The 22387-nt window shown below is 46.7% G+C and overlaps 1 protein-coding gene across 1 annotated transcript; it reads right to left on the reverse strand.

The window, feature by feature from the left end:
* Window positions 1–3611: 3611 nt before the first annotated feature.
* ZER1 (zyg-11 related cell cycle regulator) lies at window positions 3612–22313 on the reverse strand. Its single transcript, XM_074609212.1, has 16 exons — window positions 22176–22313; window positions 17199–17462; window positions 16184–16334; window positions 15457–15893; window positions 13718–13894; window positions 13147–13261; window positions 12518–12664; window positions 12079–12252; window positions 11174–11389; window positions 10443–10484; window positions 9984–10103; window positions 9425–9540; window positions 9105–9293; window positions 8036–8133; window positions 7529–7631; window positions 3612–6433 (listed from the first exon to the last, which is right to left on the reverse strand). Exons 2-16 carry the CDS (start codon window positions 17354–17356, stop codon window positions 6376–6378), a joined length of 2301 nt encoding a protein of 766 aa, XP_074465313.1. The 5' UTR covers window positions 17357–17462; window positions 22176–22313; the 3' UTR covers window positions 3612–6375.
* Between the last annotated feature and the right edge of the window lie 74 nt (window positions 22314–22387).

A 22387-nucleotide genomic window follows, 5' to 3' on the forward strand; every position in this document is an offset into this window, starting at 1 on the left:
GTTATTAAATCAGTGTTTTCTCTTTAATCCCTTTTCAGTTTTAACATAGATATATCTTGCTGCTTTTGTTACCTTCCTTCCCAGTAAAAACTTGAAAGAAAAAACACATTCTTTGCAAATTTATCCTCCAGCACCTGAAAAGTAGCAGATTCCTTGGTATTGTTTGACCACAAATGGGGTGTTCTTGTTTATTTTAGTCTCTGTTAAGTGTTAGTGGCCACCTGCTGATTCCAGGAAAGCACCTGGCTGCACATGTCACTGAAATTGTTTACCTGAGACAGCTGTGTTGAAATGTTAATAAAAATTGTAGTCTAAATTTCCAACAGTCGTTCAAATCCTTTTGTTTTCTTTTTTTTTTTTGTTACAGGTAAATGCAAAACCTACAGAAATCCTCCCTCAGATACCTCATAGACTGCGTCAGTGCTTGTCAAAGCTCACATATGCAAGATGGGCCAGCTACTCTCTGCCTGCTTTAAATATCCTGAAAATTGTTCTGTTCCTTGACTTATAAAGGAAGCCTTTCATAACAGTAGGAACCTCAGAACAGTAACATCAGGCTCTGTCTACAAACAGAAAAAAAAAAAAGGTGGGTAGTGTCTTTCCATTCTGGGTGTAGATTTTAATGCTTAATTAAGGCAATTTGAGTAGTAACAATATTACCCACTTCAAAGTAGAAACATTTTGGTATTCTAGAATAATCTGTCCTAAGGAATGTATTCTCACTCTCTCTGTGATTAGAATAATTTGGTGCATGTTACGGTTTTTATCTTTTCTTACAGCTTTGAAACTTGTTTTACAGAGATCAGAGTTCATCTTTGTCTCAAGGGTTTCAACCTAAATGACTGGTTGAAATTAGGATTAGTTCCAGAAAGTCTCTACTAGCAAGTTTCTGAGCGGAGAATCTAGATTCTTATGGCATTCCAGCTAGGAATTTCATGCTGCTGGAAGCCTGAGGTATCCCTCTGTACTCTTACAATGTGGTACATCTTCAGCTCCCTAGAGGCAGTTCAGTTTCACGATTCCTCCTCCTACATCAGCCACCTAGAGTCTGATCCTTTAGAGAATTTACAATGACCACTGAATTAACTGGCAGTTGAACCCTCGCAGGGTCTTAAGAAGAAAGTCACGCTGGCCTTAAAGCAGATTGACTGTTTTAAGCTAGAGTCTTTTCTTGAGTACTCAGCTTCTGACCACTTACAAAGCTTAGGCTGTGGAATGCAAGCCGCAGATCCGTTACAGAGTTCAGAGACAAGCTGTACAGTCAAATATTGTTCTGGGATTTTTTTTCTCCTCTCACATAATTTCATAACAATACTCTCTTCCTCCACGCCTCTTTTCTATTGACAAACAGTATTGTATCCCTTGGAGTGATGAAAGGAAAAGCCACTGAACTGCATCGTCAACACATGGCAGTTCCTTTCATTTTTAATGAAATATATGACAGCAAATGGACCAGTAATGTATCTAAATAAACCACATTCATAGACCAAAGGAAGAAGACATTGTTAAGCACTAGGTTTAATACACAGCGGGTATCCAATGGATACAACAGAAAAGTTAATTCATTCAGAATTGTAAGGAAGCAACAGTTGTGCATTATTATTTTTTGCTTGGTTTCACCATGTACTAACATTTGAACCAGGCCTCTCAACATTAGGCAGGTCAATGAACAGAGTAAAAGCAGACGCTTGCTCATTATAACTGAGGTTATTTTCTTTAAGCAAAACAAGGAAATACATATTTAGTTAGCTTAAAAACTTTTTTTAAACAAGAAAAGAATTACAGAGAGAATCAGTGACAATTATATGAAATCAAAATATAGTCTGCTAAAGCAGAAGTGCTTCAGTTCAGCAGGAAGTCTCCCTCATTCCTTTTTTTTTTTTTTTAAGTGCTGTCTTCTCATCCAGCCCCCATGTTGCTTTTCATCCATTCCTGATGACCATTACCCTCTGTGCTTCATACACATGGTTGTCATGGAGACCAGCTGTTTCCCTACTTTTAATTCTCTTTTTTCCCAGCACAAGCTACCCTCCAACACCTGAGCTGTGGCAGGCTCCTCCCTAAACAGTCTCAAGAAAATGTATTTTCTATGGAGTAGTGCCTGAATGCAGTGCCCCTATAGCTCTTGTCCTACTGGTAATTAATTGCCATTTTCAAGTGATGAGAGGGAAATAGGCTCACAGCTCCAAGACTTTTCTTCCCACTCATCTTTTGCAGAGACCAGAGTGACTGCAGCAGAAGCCCAACCAAGCTGACAAGCTGGGTAGGATTCAGCACTGAACAGATATCATTTCAGCCAGTACGTAGGTGCAGGATAATAGCAGCCATCATGCAGATGGGGCAGACGAATTATCTGCAGTGTTACTAATTGACACAAATATCAGCGCTAAACTTTCTTGGCTTGGTCTAGATGAGAAAGTCTGGTGCTGCTGGGTGTTAAACATCACACAAGTAAATGCCAATTATTATAAGCAATTCCTCCCACAGATCTTGTCAAATGGAAGCACTTGTGGAAAGTTGCCCACCAATTTGCTCTCTTATCTATTCCAGAGAAAACGGCAGACACCTGACAGCCTGCATGCTGAGGACTGCTGTATCATTGACGGGCCACCGAACCAGGACACATCCTCCAGCCAGGAAGGAAACTACATACAATCAAGGTAGAGGGTTCCTTTGGTGTCCCAGTCTCTGCAGAGAACTACTGACTTGTGCTCGTGCTCTGCTTGCCGAGCTTGTGAATGTTAAAGGAAATGTAGTAGTGAAAACACAAATAAGAATCTGAATGGGGCAACAGCTAGGGAGCACAAGAAGCCCCTCTGTCATATCTTTACATACTATGAACTTCTCCCCATGTGGGTTTTCATTTGGCAGATAGAACCCTGTTCTAGTTTTCTGGGCAGAATTGGTCGTTAGCTCTACAGTTCTGAGTTGAGGTCTCCCAGTTCATTCCTTTGCTCCAGCAAAGCTGGAAGGCCTGAGAAGCTTCTCTGTAAGAGTCAAGCATTTCAGGATATCCAACTTCCCCTTTTACATTAGACCTTCATAGAAAATCAGCTACTTCCCTCTCCCCTCCTTTGCAGAATATTGGTATGATGGCTGCAGTCAGCTATCCTGTTCTGTCCTGAGCATTGGATCTACAGCAGCAATTCATTAACTCCCCTTTGCCTCCAGAAGGTGCTTTCAGGTCATGGTACATGCGTTTTGCGTGGGGTGCAACAATGCCTGTTGTTTCAGTTAGGGAAACCGAGGTACAAACTAGTTTCAAACTCTCGATTACAGGAATTCCTGGATTACACTCAGGTGCTCAGAGGGTAACTTTCTCTTTTTTTGCCCCTTACTGAAAGGGAAATGCTATTTTTCAGCTCACAAAGTTTGCTGGCTTGAAGACATTGAAGCTTGTAGCCAAAGCTCATGTTACTCTAGCAGGGATGCTATTTCTTTTAAAATGCTGTCTCAGGAATTTACCTTTCTGGTGGCCTGACTCAAAATCTTCTGTGTAGCTAGCTGTAACAGGGCAGTTATAGCTCCCCCTCCCCCTGGGATCAGTCACAGATTTCAGAAAGTTAAGCTTTTGTGGCCGGCTGGCCTGTCTCCAGTAATCTACATGTTGCTGGGAATTTGAAATCTTTTTATTCTGGTTCAGGCTCAGGTACAGCTTGATGAGGGTATGTGAGCGATGAGGACAGGGCTTATTTTTACAGTGTGAAACAAAGGTTTGATGCAGCTTGGATCTTGTTTGTTTGGGATACCATGGTCCAGCTTGCAGCGGGTGAGACCTCAGTAACAGCTGAACTTACAGGGTTTGAAAAACCCAAACCTTTGGTGTCTTGAGGCAGATGGAACCAAGCCATCAGTTGTCCGTTAACTTTGATGTAGTTGTGCCAAAATCTCAGCATAAAGCCTGATTGTTTGGCTCTGATTACAGTGCAAGCCTGAGGTCTGCTGTAGCTGAGACGGGAGATCCTGAGCTCCAGCTGTCTCCCCAACACGGATTTCTGATACCTCTCACATCTGTGATGTGTCCCCTTCTGCTTCACCCCCACCTTGCCACCATAATCAGAATCTTGAGTGGCCTTTGTCATGTGATTCAAGATTTTAGCGGTAGGAGCTTTCACTATACGGGCAGTAGAAAGGAAGAAAGCCTAGTGTGTGGCACTGTCGCGTGAAACAACCTCAAAGGGATAGCAGCACTAAATGGAGAACTAAACAAGCAAAGCCTGACTCCCCTAATGCTCCGAGGCTGGTTGGCAGTATTTGCAGCCTCTCTTAGTTTTGCATCTAGAAGGAAGAGTAGCAAATGTTATACAGAAAACAGATCTTGAAATAAGCTTCCCCGTCTCAAAGCTCATAGGGACGCAAATTCTTGGGGAACAGGAGTAAGGGAGAGAAAAATACATTTCAATCAAACAACTGGAAAAAAGTATAATTCGTCAAGTTTTGCAAACTGTATGAAAACAATTCAAAAGTGACACAAAAATATATATAAGTTTGAAAAATACTTAAAGAAAAAAGTACAGATCTCACAATATCAAAACAGATGACGTATGGTTAAAAAGAAAAAAAAAAAGACATTGAGTAACACCATATTGGCAGAAAAAGTAAACCTCTCCAGGGCAGCTGTGTTCTGTCATTTAAAGTGTCAGTTTGTGTATCTAGGATCTGTCTATAATGTGCTCAGCAATGACAACATTAGCTCTGAGCATTAGAAGAACCTCATAGCAGCGAGTCAAATCTGAGAGCAATGTATACAAGGGGAGAGCAGCGAGAGTTACTGTGCTCAGAGGCCTGAAATGTCGCAGCTCACACAGCCATGGTCTCCTCTTACTGCTACCAGACATAAAATCTTTTCTAAATCCCTTCTAAGGGAAGATTTGTGAATTGTGAAAGAACCGTGGCAAGCAGAGGGCTCAGGATGGACCGCGCGCCATATTGTTGAGTGCCTGGCTGTGAGGCAAACCTTGGCCTTTGGCTTCTTGAGCCTTTAGAGGTTTGGAGTCTTATAGGGGAAGACCGCCTCAGTGGGACTCTCACTCCATCATGCAAAGTGGAGCAATGCTGCTGATGTGAGCAGGACTGCACTGTAAGTGCCAGTGGGAGTCAGATAAAACCAGGGTCTTTTGCTTCCCAGAAGAGGGGGAAGATGTTGCGGTGGAATAAGAGGTGCTATTTTATGTGATCGCCCTCCAAACGGTTCCTGGAGACTCCCCAGTCTCAGAAGAGGACTTTAGCACTTCCAATTACAGCATTTGTGCTGCAGTGAGCTTCCTATAAAGGGAGACTACTTTGCCACCAAGCGTGGTTTGCACTGATACAGAATAAAAAAGAGCAGAACAGCTCCAGTCCATTACTGGGACTTGCACAAGGGGTAGAAGCTGCTCTGGACTGGGGCCTGGTAGAGCTTATTACGCAGAGGGGAAATATGCACTCTGGCATTTGTAGTCCTTCCGCATAAATAGAACACAACTAAAAAGGTGGTGAAGGACTGGAATGAAGATGTGTAGCCCTTTGTAAACAAACCTTGTTCCTTTTTGCACAGACTCCCTTAGAGAGACAAGCTCTGTGTTAGCAAGTATGTGTAACTGGTTTTACTGGTCATCCCTGACCTTACGAGGCTGGGTGGGACGGCAGATCCTACCTTACCGCCAAAGGGGACAAAACAGACCTCTTGACCTTATTGGGAACGTCTTACTTCCAAATGACCCACATACAGTTAGCAATGCTTCCATTAATGTGAGTCTTCCATAAAAAAACCTTACGGGAGTGAATTGACTTGAAGGATCTTTCTTTCCCGTTTCCTCCATTTAAAAATATCACTAAAAAGGTCAGTCTAACTTTCTGGTATCGTGTCCCGCAGCCTCTCTAACCAAATAAATAACTTGTTGCTGCCTGTAACCCCATTGAGCAGCCAATACCAATTCAGGACTGGTGTTCTTGCAGACATTACAGGACCTCATGCAATACAGCAAAAGGGAATTTTCTAAAAAGTGGGAAATAAAAATGTCACACTAGCGATCACACAACTAGGTCTTCAAGCTCATGATCATTTGAGGCTCTCTGTGTGGTCTAAAATAAAAAGGTTAAAAGATACATAATGTAGTTGTCTTTGTTTTTTGTTTTCTTTTTATACAGAAATCATACACACAGAACTTCAACCTGAAACTTCATAACAAAAAAGTCCACTAATTTAAGGAAAGCATTTTGTTGTGCAAAAAGTCCCTCCCCCCTCCCCTGTTCACCTTCATCTACTGAGGGTCTCACACACACACATAAAGTTTCCTTCCAACAGGCGAGTTGGTAAGAAAGAGTCCTCCCTATATACAGTGAATTAGAGAGAAGCTGGATACAGTGCTGGCAAGAGGCATTAGATGATTGCCTCTATCTGGAAGTGTCCATGTTCTCCTCCTTAAAGTTACTGCAGTGCTCTATAACTTTCCTATGGATAAAACAAGGACAAGGAGAGAGGGTTTAGTTTAAAGCTTTTTGCATGACAGTTGTGGGACAGTAGCGTAAGAACTGTCCAACAGCTTGAGCTCTATGTAAACGTACACTATTTGCAGCAGGCAGTCTCTTCTGAGATACGCATCAACCGATATTTGTGTCAAAACCAGTATTCTCCCCAAAAGCAGCTTAGAGCTCACAGTTCATCCCCTCGCAATTTCATGTTAGCATACAACCAGATCCATATGTGACTGTTCATTCGTCACCGCCATATCCAAATCATCCCGTAACTTTGGACACATCAGCAAACACCTGCATACAGATGTTTGTCCTTCGCTCTGCTGTCATCTCTCCCTGCTTTTCCTATTCTCTCCGTTTACCATTCTTGTGCCGTCCCATTATCATACGCAACCTGTCTAACTGTGAGAGTCTTCCGCAGGCTTGTCACCTCCAGCATTTAGCCACCTTCAGCTGTGGGGAATGCCTGCTGCCCACCCACAAGGGACCTATTCCCAGCCAGTCTCTACCTCTCTTTTATATTCATCCTGCAGGTATGAAATCACAGCTCTCAGCTTGCCAATGATTAGAAACTGCAGCTGGCTTTTAAAACTCTGAAAGAATGACTCCAAAGAAAGGCCACAGAGTAAGTTGGGGAAGCTCACAAAGGCGATGCAGTCTCTCCACCTTTTGAAAAATCCTCTCATTGTAACCGTGCGGTCCGGAATTTTAGGGACAGGCCAGTATGATTCTGGACAGGGAGCCCACACAAGTATGGAGAATAGTGATGACTGGCAACTGTCGGCATGAGATGCAATGAGCAACATGGCTCCCCTGTCCAACCACCCACTTCTATAATCAACTTGTGCCCAGCATCCATCATCCCTGAATGATCTGTGTGTATTGCCCAGCTGTAAACACCTCTCTAGTCTTCTGTTTTCATCCTCTTTTTCCTGCTCTTCTCTGGTGTTTGCTTCTCACCCATCATACACATCAGTACAGGCCTTTCTTTGGTAGCCTTACTTGATGTAGTAGAATAAAAACTAAACTGAAGCTAAATAGAATGTTTGATGATAGTGCATTGGTTTCCTACCGGGCCATTTCCTTGGTCTCTTGCCGTGCTGAGGCCATTTTAATCATGTCCTTCAGAAGGGGAATCCCACCTTCTTTGATCAGCAGTGGGCAGTATTTGTCAGCTGCAGAGAAAAGAAAAAAGCAGGTCCTTGTGAACCTTCACAGGAATGGTATAAAGGTGGGGGCAGGAGGGGAAGGAGAAGCCTGTGGCTCGAGAAGCCACAAAACTTTCCTTTTTTATGGAGCCAGCGTGCTAGGGGTGCCCTGGCTGTGAAAACAACAGACACGAAATGGCTGAGAACATAAGAACAAGGCCAGAAGGATCAAAACATCGAAGGGATTTCCTACACGCTAAGCCTCATTGGTTTTTGTTTGGCTGTGCCGCCTGGACGTTTCCTGCATCAGTCAAAGAAGGTTCTCTCTACCTACACAGCTAAGCTGAGAAGACTTTTTCTGCTAACATGCTCAGATCCATGCCCTCAGCTTTTACAGTTTTCACGGGTGTGATTTCAAAAAGGAAACTTACGGTAGACAGAGACCAGGTTATACAGTGCCCAGGTAGCCCAGTGCTGGCTGACTGGGGAGATCCCTTGTGGAAGAAGTCGAAGGATTGGTTCAAATGACCTGCAAAGAAATATTGCAGAAAAAATTTTTTGTTAAAAATCCAAGAGCTGCTTCTTTCAGCACATTTGCCACTCAAAGCAATACAAACTCTGTGCTCACAGATACCGTAGCAGTAAATCCATTGGCATGTCAAAGATCGGCACATCAAAGACTACGTCTGTGTCACATGGCAGTACTGGCAGGCTTACCGGCCCTGCCACTTTAGCATAAACATGCTGCCCAGATGAATAGCTGCAACGAATGCAACCGAGTCCAGGAATCAACTTCCATCCTCTGCCAGTCACTTCCTCACAACAGCTGAAACCCGGCAGCACCAATCCTTCTGTAGAGGGGCCAAAGCAAAATTATACTCAGCCAAAGTTGGCTGCTCATGTGCAACGATCGCAGTGTTTCCTCTGACAACAATAATGTGTCAGGCATTGGAATGCCATTCTTTCTGGATCCCTGCCAGGCACTATGGGAATACAGAGTACCAGATACCCTCTTACAGGAAGGGCTTTGGAGGATTCCACCAGTTACATTAACCCTTGAAGGGATTTCTGGGAACTGTGTGTAAATATCCCCCAGAGGAGAGTGAAAGCTACAGCAATCCATGTGACTTTCAGAAGCAAACAGTCTTAAGGAGATGCAAAGGACAGCAGCCTCAGAGGAAAATGCTTAGGCATGTCCTACATAGTCAGATTGTGGGTTTCCTGAACTATGCAATTTCACCAGAAACACGTAGGAGAAATTCTGTTGGGCTCCCACACCTCTCCCATAGGAATTGCCAGGCAACTTCAGCAGCCTACGTAACATGTTTCAAAGGAAGATGTAAAACCCTCACTAAAGGGTACGTCCCTGAGGGTGCTTCTCCTTCACTCTGAACAGAGCCTCCGCGCTCAGCTATACCTCTTCCGTTCTCTCTCTTGGTGCTTTCTTCCTGTGACAATCCTGGATCCTAGGTGGGCAGACCAAACTCTTCTATTCCTCACCTGTAATTGATATTTCTCCTGGAGTTGATATCCCAGCTCTGGATGGCCGCCCACATCCTCTTTACAACTTCCTCTCGGTGGGGCTCACATATACCCCAAGCCTCTGGACCATCGAACATGATATGGGAGAGCACACCACAGGCATTATAGGATACCTCAATCCCATCTGCTTTGCTCTCCAGCAGGTTGCTGCCAAGAAAGAAGAGGTCATTTAGAGATGCTGATGCACTAAAGGTTTGAAAGTCTCCAGGTGACTCAGGAGCAGAGCTCCAGAGCACTCACCCTGCTCCAGCCCAGCTGTTCGTTAGCCAGGTGCTCACCTGAACACACTGATGAACTGGGAGGTCATGAGCTGTGGGCGGAGCTCCTTCACCTCTGCTACATTGCCCAAGAGGCCCAGCATATTGCGATGCAGCTCCTGTTTCTCGGGGAACTCCTAAGCAAGCAAAGAACAGGATTATAGAAGAGCAGGGCTGTGGTGACGCTGAGAACAAGCAACCCTGGACGAAGATCATACCGCACATCTAGAAAGGCTGGGTATTTTTGAGTAGTCATTAATGGTTCTTGAGCAGATACCAAATGGGATCTCTAGTGCTCAAGATGCGCGTGAAATGAGAGACTCGGGGCCAGGGTGCACTGTTCAGTGCTGCTTTACTTAAGGGGGACTGCATGCAAAACGTGGAAAGAGGAGTTGAGTGTAAGTTTCTCTGTTCTTCTACTGGTTGGGTGGGTGGATGATAAAAAGGAGAAAAAGTGCAAGCTTTTTTTGTTTCTGTTTGTGCAACACAGGAAGTACTGCTTATGGATTAGCATAGCCAGGGATCCTGCACCTCCATTGCTAATATCAGCACTTCTCTAGTGGAAACCAGGCGTACTCACTTTCAAGCACTCCAAGAACAATTTCATGCCACTGTAGTTAAGGAACATCTCGCAGTTATCGGGGGTCTCATCAGTGATGTTCCAGAGGGCACTCCAGGAGAACTCCATCACCTGATCACACTACAGAGCCAAAGAGACAAACAGAGCTTTGCTAATGTGGGAGCCCAGTGCAAACCAACTGCTTGTGTTTCCTCTCTGATATCACCCTAAATGGCCCCAGAGGTAAGAAAAACTTGTTACTTGCTTTCAACTTGTCAGCAAGTGGGTTTTCTTGTTTAATATTTTTGCCTCCCTGTCACGTTCCCCTGCCCTCACTCTGGGGTGGGAAATTCTGCAGCATCTGCTGAGATGTCTTGTGTTTGTTAGAGAAGCTGAACTGGCACTCTGTACTGATGTCCATGCCTAAGACAGACTGAAGAGAAAATGCTCTATGCGTATGTTTTTGGGGGAAACACTCACCGTTTTATCAGCCAACTTCTTCTGAATCAACTTTAGCATTGTCTGTGGGCAGAGGAAGGGGAAGAGTGAGAAACAGTTCAAGAACCACAGAGCTAAAACTAACTGCTGTAGTACTGCAGGGCTGCTACAGCCAATTTGCAGGCGTATGCAGTTTTGAGCCTTTGTAAAGAACCTATTTGGTATCTCTTTCTCTAAACCAGTGGGACTGGGTTATGCTTAATGCTGTATTCACAGAGCTGAACTATGTCACAGTCCCCAAGCTGGTGATTTTGCAGTCAAGTCAGTTCTTATCTGTATGACAAAGTCTGGAATGTGGTACAACTACACCAAAGCGGTGCTCTCTGTAGCCCTTTAAAAAGGTGAGGGGTATGGGTTGATGTGAGTTGGGAAGCTGATGCAAACTCGGGGAGATCAGAAGGAGCTAGTCACAAGGTGGTACCAGTTCTGGAAATGATATAGTGTGGTGAAGGGGTAAGGTATAAGGTTACGCTGCTTCCCTGCTCTCGCAGACAGCCTGTCTCTCTGAGATCATGACTTCCAGTGCTGGCAAGCCAGTAAAAGATGTCACATGGAGGGGCAGGTTCCAGGAAAGGCTGACATTGCTAGGACACTAGTTCCCTCCTGTGATACTGCAAGGTTGGATCACTGGCTGGATGCATTTGGTGCACTGCTGCAACGGAATTGTGCTAGCCTGGGTTAAGGATAAGTAGACACCCTGGGACCATACCAACCATGACAAACCCCATCTTGCCCACAGCTTCTTTATGATCGTTGTCCACCTGGCAGACCAGAGCATTACAGAGGTGCACAGCAATGCGCTGGATAGACTCATCCTGCCGGCTCTGGTTGAGGATGTTCAGCAGCAGCTCGTTGACTCGGCGGTACTGGAACTCCAGCTCCTCAGGAATGCTGAAGTTACACAGTGTCAGGCAGCAGTTTCGCTGTACCTGGGTCAAAAGGAAGTAAACGCTGGATCACGTGGCTACAAAAATCATGGACGCCCATCACCTCGTGTTCCCTTGCTGCTCTGTACTGAAACCATCTTCTTGCTTGACTACAACCACTAAAATTCCTGTTACCCTCCTCCTATCTAGCACTGCACATTAGCCATGCTCTATCAGTACCCTCTTCTCTCTCCCTGTCACTCTAGTCTCACAGGGCTACGCAATTACCCAGTGCCCATCGCTTTCCAAGCCAGTGGGAAAGCTAAGTTCTCTATGCAGCAGTTGCTGTTCTGCAGCCCAGAGGCATCACTGTGTCAGCTAGCTTCCAGTGCAGTGCATTGGGATAATGTTTCTTTCTGTTGACTCAACACCCTCAATGCCCGCACCCTTTTCACACCACAGTTGGTGCTGGACATCCATGTTGTGTGTCATATACACCCTTTGACCGCTAGCATCAGATAAAAAGGAGCCTTACTACATCACTTTCTTCCCCTTGTTCTGGAGAACGTCTGGAGAACATGTAATCCCCATCACTGAGTGAAGACAAGGAGCAAATCTGGTCAATAGCTCCTCTGGTGTCTCCCTTGGCTCACATGCTGGAGGCTTAGAAGGCCCAGATGCTACCACCAGGCTAAAAACTTAATATGGGGAAGGAGGACTATGGGAACCGAAGGAAACTGGGCTGCTCTTACTGTGACTTCCTGGTAGGACTCCATGCCATTCAGCACCACCTGGATGACCTGGCGCCGCAGCTTTACACTCTGCTCCATGCGGTACTCGGAGTTGGTCAAGTAGAACAGCGCGGCGCTGCCTGTCACCTGGATGTTTTTGTCATCCTTGTGGCACTTGAGGGCTGTGATCACCAGCTGCAGAGAAGCAACATGAAGCTTCAGTGCCACTGACTTGCTGTTGAGTCTTGGAGTGACTGTTATGGCTGTGTGGGGCAAAGACTGTTACAGGCCTGCAAGGAACGCGTGGCCCTGGCGTTGCAGGAACGTGCTTGTGGAATGAAGGTACCCACTACTGGAACTTTCTCCAGAATCGCCCGATATGGTGTCCCAGGGTGAAGAAAAGACTGGGACTGCAAAATTTCCCTGGTAAGGGTGAGGTAAATGCTAACATGGGTCTTACCTGAAGGGCTCGCAGCAGCTGGCTGCAACGTTCGATACGGGCAATGTCAAAAAGGAGGTTGATGGCCCGGGAAGTGATTTCTGGCCGGTGTTCAGTGTAAGCCTCAATAGCGTTCAGGACTTGCTCTTCATTCTTGTCTCCACTCACCTGGCATGGGGGAACAAAAAGAGTCAGGGAATAAATTACGAAGGAGAAAAAACAACATGAGAAGGGAACTCAGAAGGGTACAACTTCCCTCTGCTCTCATCCTGGGCCTAATCCTACTAGCAGGGCAAAGGGTCACTTCTCAGCCCACAGGGACAAGAAATGGCATCTTTGGGGCAGGAGGATGTTATTAACAAGTAAGACTCCTTTTCTCTCCTTAAATCCTTTACATCCTGATCCTTCAGCCAGGATGTTTTTTCTGGATCCTTCTCTAAGAGGCATGTTTTTTAACGCTTGTAAAAACTATGTGAGGCACAGGTCTTGCCTTCTGGTAGTTTTCCTGCATTATCAAACAGCTATTGAAAGTTCAGAGCTCAGTTGTCACACCCAAGACCCTAAGAACCTACTCTACTGGCAGACAGTAATTTTCATGGTCTTTTAACTTCTACCAAGTGCCTACTGCCAATGTTCTTCGGCTTCATTACCTTGTAGGCTGGAATATGCATCAGGCGGCAGAGAGATGTTTCAAAAAGGCCCAAGAACTGGAGTGGTCGTTTCAGACCCCGGAAGGGAGCAATACTGCTCTTTGCTGGCTCAATACTGAGTGGGGAAAAAAAAGAAAGAGATCACTCATGTTGGTACCGTGTTTCTTCGGGTGTCTTCTGCCACAGAGACATCTAACAGCTCTCCATTCACTATGACTGTACCACTCCATAACCAGAGTAACAGCTACACTTCAGTCCTACACCAGTTAGCTTCTAAACGTAACACTAGATGTTCATCCCAGGCGATCCGGAGTGAAGGACTAAATGCGTTCCACTGAAACAGCAGGAAGAACTCACACAGGCAGAGCGCAGCTTTCCCTGGTAGCATTTGCCCTGGAAATTCGCTAGCTGGAGTGAACACTTCCTTTTAGAAAAGGGCTGTGGATTTCACTGATCCAAAGTATTTGCAAACTTGACTGTATGTCATCTGATGGATGTGCCAGTCCACTTCTGTGATCATGCAAGAACACTAGTTTTATTGCCAAAACCTCAGTAATTGCTGTTTCCTTACCTTGTCTGGCCCATCTTCTCCTCCATGCTTGGGATAGTGCAGTTCTCCAGCATGGTGTGCCCTGAGATATCGAGCGAAGTGAGGTTTACCAAGTTTTCCACAAACAGGTTTAGAACCCGCCGGGTCAGCTTGAATTTGTAATAACTGGACAGATGGTCTCGGGAGATATCCAAGTGCCTGCAAATGACAGAGGGCAGCTCAGAGCCTGGAAAACATTAGCTGGGGCTTCTGCCTTCCTACCAGAGAAAGATGATGAGCTAAGTGTGATTATTTTTTTATTTTTATTATTGTTATTATTTCCTTCACAAGACACAGGAATGTGGTTCTGTAGGATCTGGCAGCAGAATCTGGCCCTGTGTCTAACCGAAGCACAGATATCTGGTAGAGGTCTATTTAGAATGGAGCACAATGACTCATTTGGCCACACATCACAAAGGAAATTGCTCCAGGCTCAGGAACTGCCTTTCCCAAGCTCCATCACAGCAGCCACCTGGGCATTTCTGCCTGGTGATTAAGATGCACCAGAGGATCTTTGCATCTCCAGAAACAAATGTTACCTCATCCCACAAATTAACTCACACAAGTTTTTGTCTGCTTACATCTTACCTTTTTTTTTTCCACCCCAGGCTATCATGCTGCCCTGATTTCATTCAGGTATTTAAATGCTTAAGCTTTGGGGAAACCCTGATACTACAGGAGTGGTGGGACACGCTGACCAGCCATCGTGTGCAGGTGGGGTCCCTTACAGGACAGGGGCTGCTCTTGCCTGCCGAGCAGCAGCTAAGACCCTTGAGAGAGACTTTTCTAAACTGCCTAAGACAGGAGCCAGCATCCCGCTCACAAAAGTGTCTTCCACCTGTTGTAGACCAAGTTTCACTGCAAGTCCCTGGGAGTTAAAGTACTTGGGTTTAGAAAATGTTATCCAGGACATTCCCTGAGACTCCCAGCTCATATGTTAACATGGTACCCCCTAGTGTCCGCAGCCAGTAGAGATTATACTAAAGCCATTGCAAAGCAGCCTTCGTGTGAATGGTAAGGCTCTTTGGTTTGGAAAGTCCTGGATCCCTTTCCTGATACCACTGTGCAGTTTGAATAGCAATTGTCTCAACTCTGTTTCAGGAAGTCATTTCACTGTCAACGCTGTTAGGTCAGGAGTGCCTATTTATTTACGCTGCTCGTTCCCTTGGTTGCACCATCCATGCACAGTGTGCTGCCACAGAGCACAGCGAGCAGACGGTCTCAGCTCAGTGTTTTTCCTAGTTTTATCTCAGAGCCAGGCTTAAACTTTGGACATTCCTGTTCGATAAGTGGTTTGGAGGACTGAGTTTCACAGTGTGATTATTGCTACATTAGTATATGTACACATCTGTAGTATTTTTTTTTTTGCCATCTCCCGGGTATTCAGCTATTCTTTTTTGTTTGGCTGCAGAGGGGTGGTTGGTTTGTTGTTTTTTTTTTTTTCTTTCTTTGCTGTGTGCAGTTGTGGTGTGTGGGTTTTGGTTTTTGTTTTTTCAAGAAGGAGTTTCTGCTAAGCAGTGTCCTTTTGCAAGCAAAATGCAGGCTGGCTTTAGGCATGTCAGATATATATCATCAGTCAATGAGTGAGCCTGTTCATGAGAAGGTTTGTAACTTGAAACTAACAGTGGGTGGCTCTCTATTAGCAGGCAAGTAGAGCACTCTTAAAAGATCTTTCCCTATCAGTGGGAAAAGGATAAACGAGGAAGAACAGATCTGCTGACCTGAGCTTGCGAAGCTGTGCGATCACTTGGATATGCTCCTCTGAAAGGTCCATGTTGTAAAGCACTAAGGAAACCAGACTGTCCTTCCACTGGGTCAGAAATCCCACATCGTTCAGCTGGATCCCAGAGAGATCTAGAGCTGCAAGGGAGGCCAAAGGCCGAAGCAACGTCTCCACATTTACCCCTTCGATCAAGCGGCCCAGGTTCAGGAAGCGCAAGCGGCTAAAGCCTTCAAAAGTAAAGTCCTTGACCAAGACCTGGCGAGTGGGGTTCACCAAACAGTCATCTTCACAGCCTCCAGGGTTCTCCTCCTCATAGAAGATATTACAACAGCCAAAGAGGCTAAGGGAGATAAGTGTGTGACTGAAGCTCACCAATGTTTGCAGACTCTTGGCTGTCAGCTTCTCACAGTTAGTCAAGTAGAGCTCAACAAGATCCTGGAAGATGGGAAATCAAAGTTAGAAATATTTCACAGGTAGTTCCCACCCTGTTTGCTTCACCACCTCCCACTGGGACAGCTTGAGACCACATATCACCCAACTTGACCAATGTCCCCATTATGTTCTCTACTGTGGCTTTATGAGCTGAGAAGGGAGAAGCTGAGGTTCTCCCAAAGAAAATTTGGCTGGTGAAGGATGGAGTCTTGGGAATATCTGGGTGCCTGGGATTCTACCTGGTGCCCGTGCAGCAGTGCTGCTATGTGAAGTGGCAGTCAGTGCAATACCACCTGCTTCCTGATGGCTTCCAGGTCCTGGTCCTGCACAATCTGTTCCCGCAAGTGGATCCGAGCCAGCCTGGTGCTCCGGGGGTCTGAGAACAGGGTGAAGAAGCTTTCATGGGGTTCAAAGACACTGTCCGTCTTCACCAACTCCACATACCTGTATTGGAGCAATGGCATTAGCACAGCATGGTACAAAGGCTCAACTACAGCTCTAGCGCCCTCACTGGTTATGAGAAAACATGACCAAGCGCGTAAGCACATGCAGACTCCCTCCGGATCATCCAGAATAGCCTTTGGGGTAATAGGAACTGCCCTACTATCTCTTATTGTGCAGAACTAACAATCCTCAGGAAAATCTCAGGCAAAGATTTGTGCAAGGTTGTGTGTGTGTAAGCAAACTGGATTCTGGCAAGCACAGACTCCGGGATTTTTCCCCCCCCTAGCTGTTTAAAGCTAGTAATTTGATTTTTCATTTTCAGAAAATTAGCTGGCCAAGGTTCTCCGCCAGACTTTGCGGGCAGGAGTTCAGCCAAGAGAGACTGTGATAGCCGAATTACAAATCCCTGGAAACAGGTTGCTTTGTAAAGCTATGGGAGCAGCAGTCTTAAAATTTAACATTTGTTAGCACTTTGCGCTCTTAGTTCTACGGTTTGAGAGTTGTAATGCTTCAATGGCGGGAAATGGGAAGGTTCCTTTGTTGCTTATTGATGTTCTTGGAAGACGCAGTGACTGACTGTTTCAGTTCGGGTTTACCTATGTGGAAATGGTGATTTCCGCAGAAACTAGAATGATTCATAGCAGTACAATACCTCCTGGGGACACTTCCTTCTGAAGGCAATGCAAATCCTTATTTCAAATACGAAGATCAATTGGAAAAAACCAACAACACAGCCCTACGAATTCTTCCCCATTTTTCCCCCTTTTCCCATCACTCTATTTTAGAGAACTACACTCTCCCTTCCCTGAGCTCCCAGCTCCTTCCCAAACCACACAACAGCTTCTCCACAGGCCTGAAACGTACTCATTGACAAGTTTGTCACAAATCTCGCTTGGCAAGAAGATGTCGGGATGGAGCCGGAGTGTTTCATTGTCCAGTAGGTAGCAGAGAGTCCCCTCCAAATTGCGAAGACAATAATCTGTGCACAAGGTCATTAGCGACTCGGGGCTGTCAGATGCCATCTTGAGGGAAGTTATGGGAAGGGGAAGAGCAGAAGGAAGCTTTTGGTTCAGTAGATTCTTTCCTCAAATGGAGTTCCAGGATGAATTTACAGTGACATCAGGACACCTATAAGCAGTGGGGGGAAAAAAGATGCATTGAGAAAGGTCCGTTGGCAAGTGTCCTGCAAAGCTGCTGCACCAGCAGGATGCTGATAGTTGTATTTACAGCCCATCACTTGTTGACCTCAAAAGACCCTGCAGCATTTTGGCCTCTCTGGCAGTATGCCCTTAATTCCCCGGTATCCCCACCCCCAGGGGACACTGTGGGAATGAGTTAACACGAAATGTGTTTGGAAGTGAGGCTACACAGCAAGAAAATGCTTCCTCATTCAGGACTTATCTGGCTGACAAAGGCCCTTGGAAAGGGAAGTGGCAGAAACCACACTGCTTGGTTTCCTTCAGGGCGGGTTGGATAAGCCACCAGAAAATTTACTGTTGGGATGATCCTTTGGATAGCCCCAGTGGGATCTGGTGGCCCCGTATCTCGTGCCTGTAATTCTGCTTGCCATCGTTCCAAGTGAAATTTCATCTTCAAGCTAAATGTTTTTCTGTAGCGCCAACGCAGAAGCTTCACACAAGTCCTTGAACTAGACCGTGAAGTGGATCAGAAGCTAGAGGGAAACACACAGACTGGTTTGGCTTCCCTCTGAGCGCAGTGTAAAGCACATGCTGGACATCTGTACCTGCAGCTCCCTGGGACACGCTCACCCAAACCATTTCAAATCTATCACAAAAAAGTATGAGTGACTGACCTGGAAAAAGGCAAGATGCTTTGTCCTTCTTAATTTTTAGTACAGGGTAAAGAAGGATGGGCCAGGCAGATAATTAGGGGATGCTATTCCTGTCTATTTTCTTATTTGAAAAATCTCATGGCTCTAGCATTGAGACTCGCTGGAGTCTCGGAAGCATTTAGCAGAAATAACTGAAGACCAACAGTGCCATTTCACTTTCAAAAGATGATATCACATTAGAAGCAACCCTAATGTGAACCCTTCTATATATTTCCATGGGCACAAAAAAATTGCGTGGAAACGTGGTTTTTTTTTTAACGTAAAACCTGTGTCTTATCAATAAGTATGTCTCTGCTGGAGTGAGAACACTGGTGCTGTGGAGTCAGTTATTCTCCCCTGCAACACAGCTGAGCAGCCATTGCTGGGGAAGTTGTTGCAAAATGTCCTTAACTATATTCCGTTTCTGATCTTTATCCTGCAGCTGTGAAGATCAGGACACTTGTCTGTGTCTCCAGTGATCTCTCTTTCCTTCCTTGCTGCAGCATCAGTACAAGATGGAAGAGTTTTACCTCCATTTCCACATCTTAATCAATGTCCACAACGGCACCAGGGTGGATCAGGCACCTTTCACATGTTCTGTTCAGCCACTGCCTGGGCGATGACACCCCTATGAAGGATCAGTTAAGGCTGTGGACGAGGTAACCTTTCAAATTCAGGCACCAAATGGTCTGTGTGGGAGACAGAAGCACAGCTGTGACTGAGCCTGCCCGGCAGCCTGGGCTCCTGGCCTTCTGATGCCAGATGCCTGTGCTGCAGAATGGATTTCAACGCAAACACAAAGGCAGCGCAAGTTGGAAATCAAAACTCTTTTCTTCCCTCCTTCCTTCTGTGTTTTGTTAATTCTTCTTCTGAGGGTGTGCTTCAGTGCCAGGGACAAAGAGTTGGCCAAGGAATCAACCCAAGGCGGAAAGAAGCCTCTCAAAAACCTCAGATAAGCAGAATTGCTCTTGCTCAGCAATGGAGGAACGGCCGTGTTGGATCGCTCCTGCAGTACACCCACCCCAGGTCTCATCTCCCTGGCCCAAATCTCATTCTAGTGTCAGTGGACAAAACCTTACTGGCAGAGGTAGGCACAGATAACAAACTTGATTTGTCTCTTGGCTTTGGTTGAATTTGGTCAATAGTTTCTCCTTCCTATAAGCATCTTTGGGAACTATACCTGCAGGATCATGCCCCAGCCCCAAACTCCTTCTGACCCACTGTGTTCTGATCTACAGCTTTCAACAGCCTTTCTAGTGGGGATCTCAGACAGGTTCTCTGCTGGTTTTGGCTCAAGAGGCAAAAGGTCTTCAAGCAAAAGCAGATGCTGAGGTAAAAAACAAACCCAAAAACTCAGCAATCACAAAAATTGTACTTAACATCCTGATCAGAAACAGTTCAAAGGGTGTAACTTGCTCTTCTGGGTCACTGAGTCCTGAGCTGGGGTCATAATAACACGAAACTACAACTCCTCAAGGGTGCCACGATATCTCAGAGACCTTTGAGATGCATGTGCTACAAACAACGAAAATAAGTAAGATGGCAGGTATTCAATTTTGAAAAAGAAGGAAATCCATAATCCCCAGCCCTCTCCTTTGCAGTTAAATCAAGAGCGAAGTCAAGGATGAAATGAGCCACTGAGCAGAGTGTCGTCTCACTGGCTGTGAGGTCCCAGCTAAGGGAATGCAGGTGGGAGGAAGCTGTCCTGCGCTCTGCACTGTGTCTGCTTTGGAGACTAATCTGCTTCACCTCCAGAACGAGTCCCTCTCGCAGATTTTGCCTGAAGCTTGCTTGAGAAAATCTTTCCAGAAAGGCAAGATCAACAGGAAGATCTGAACCAGTTGGGAAACATGTTCTGCTATCCCTACCAGTTCCCCTGTGCCATCAGACAGGAGGTCCCCGCAGCCAGTGTTCTTCCACTGTTTACTACTGATGGCAAGAGAACTCGAAAACAAATTCCCATTGACAATCTATTATCACGTGCAGCTGGAAACGGCCAGTGCTTGGGACTTGTCCAAGCAGCTTAGAGCACTAAAGGGCAAGGACTGCCTTCCTGTGGCTCTGACAATCCTCTGTTCCCCCTCTGCTGAGACCAGCACAATGTAGCTAGTTGATGCCAGCCCTGGAGAAATCAGCTGCCCTCTAACTTCTGAGCTCCCCGTGATCCACCAACAAAATCCCATGCAGAAGGCTATTACAGAGGAAAGTGGTTAAACCGTCACAGTAAAACAGCACCAAAGCAAAGCATTCAACCTCCTGATTTATTAGGGATATCTGAGTGGCACCCAGAGCTGCTGGTGTGACCTTTTGTACAGGATACGATCCAGGCCAGCCTCTCCCTCCTCCGTCAGACTCAAGATATGACGTGTGGGCAGAGGGGGATGGAAGCAGGAGTGTCAATAGCTGCATCGATCAATATTGTCTCCAGTTATAAGCTCAGTGTGTTGATAAAAGTAAATGAAGGAGAGATGCTGACAAATCATTAACATATGCCTAATCATTATCCTCAGGCAGCTTTCCACAGGCAATAGATCAGCAAGTTGCCTGCCTGGCAGACTGTCACCAGCGCTTCCCAACGATGGGCAATGAGCTGTCTAGTGCATGTGTGCTTTTTGAAAGGTCAAAGACAGATATGTGAAACATGCCGAAAATTCAAGTGCAGGAATTGAGAAGTGACTAGAATTACAGCTCCCAATATTTTTTCCAGTTTATTTCCTCTAATAGATTTGCTTCCATCTTAATGCACGAAGGAATCGAGTCCCTTGGAGAGACAGGAGCGGGCATATAAAAGCCTGTATACCCAACTACCCCTAGAAGTAGCCCTCACCGTGAACTAACAGCACCCTCCCACCATCCGCGGACCCGAGGGAAGCCCCAGTATGCAGCTTCGCTCTCTCCCATCAACAGCCTTCCAGGTCCGACCTCTTTGGCAAATACTGCTCATGTGTAGGCTACGTGCGTATTGTTACGGCATTTCATGCTGCATTGGCATGCAAAGCCTGGGACTGCTCTTGGCACTCCTGGGGCTGCCCGTGCCAATACGCTCTACCTTGGACTTCAGATCGATCTTCTCTCCCAGTCTCTCCAGGCAGCTGCCCCAAGCCAAGCCTGACTCACCGTGGCTCCACGCCAACGACATAACGTTGATGCTGTTGCTACAAAAATGATTGGCAAAGCTGACTTTTCCAGCATCAGGGGCTTGTCCAAGGAGAGGGCAAACAATATACGCTGGCATGACCTGATTACAACAACTTCAGAATAACAAATGTAATGTAAATGCACAGTTTGGCACAGGTTACATTCTGAAGAAAAACTGCACTGTCATTTTAGCTGGCATCTTGCAGCTGCACAACACTGTTTTTATTAATTGATGGGTCATCGCTGCTTGTGCAGGGAAACACCATCCCTGCCTTACAGCAGGGAAACTGAAGTAGTGTGAGATTGTGGCCTGGCAAAGCTTGCAATTGCCAAACTTGTCAGCCTGCCGAGACCGACATCGTAAATGAGACGACTTGTGCTCGCTGGGGAACACACTGATCTTTGTACCTGCCCGCAGTAAAGATGCTCCTTTGGATGACTGAATTATATCACAGATTTTCTTTCCAAAAGGTCACCTGCCCAAGAGGACACCCTCAGCAGCCCCAGGGTTCCTATTCCCCAGGCACTGGGGATCCGCCACCACCAGACCGCGATGGTCTCCCAGTCTCTGACAGCCCCGTTAGCCGCTCCACCGCCCTGCGGGCAAGTCTGCCACAAACCCCAACCCGCCATCGCTCCCCCGACACGGGGCGACTTTCCCTTCCCGGTCCCGGAGGTCACCTCGCCCGGCAACGCTGGGTCTCCTCCCGGCCCGGCTGCTGCGGCCCGGCTGCTCCCGGTAGTCCCGAGGAGGGGATGGGGGCTCCGCCGGGGGGCACCGGTTCCTCCCCCGGCCTCGGCGTCCAGGCCCGGTGCCCCCGAGGAGGGCGATCCCCGCGGGTGGGACTGGGGAGGGGGACGCCGGCACTCACCTGGCGCCAGGCCCCCGCCCGGCGAGGCGGATGGGGGGCGGCGGGAGTCCCGGCTGGTCCCGGCGCCGCTCCCCGGGGGCGGGCAGGGGCTCGGCGTCCTCCTCGGGCCCGCTCCCCCCGCCGCGGCCTCCGCTGTCAACAAACCCCGCCGTCACTTCCGCCAGCCGGGCCGCCCGCACCGGAAGCGCCGCCGCTTCCCTCCCGGAAACACC

Source organism: Larus michahellis, chromosome 15, assembly GCF_964199755.1.
Source record: "Larus michahellis chromosome 15, bLarMic1.1, whole genome shotgun sequence".
Lineage (NCBI taxonomy): Eukaryota > Metazoa > Chordata > Aves > Charadriiformes > Laridae > Larus > Larus michahellis.

Excerpts from the sequence above, each read along its gene's own strand:
- ZER1 (XM_074609212.1), bottom strand. The coding sequence starts at position 17,356 with ATGGCATCTGACAGCCCCGAGTCGCTAATGACCTTGTGCACAGATTAT. Across the intron at positions 12,665-13,146 it reads TGCATATTCCAGCCTACAAG|GTGAGTGGAGACAAGAATGA; the intron begins GTAATGAAGCCG and ends CCCCCATGCCAG. Across the intron at positions 10,104-10,442 it reads AGAAGTTGGCTGATAAAACG|TGTGATCAGGTGATGGAGTT; the intron begins GTGAGTGTTTCC and ends TTGGCTCTGTAG.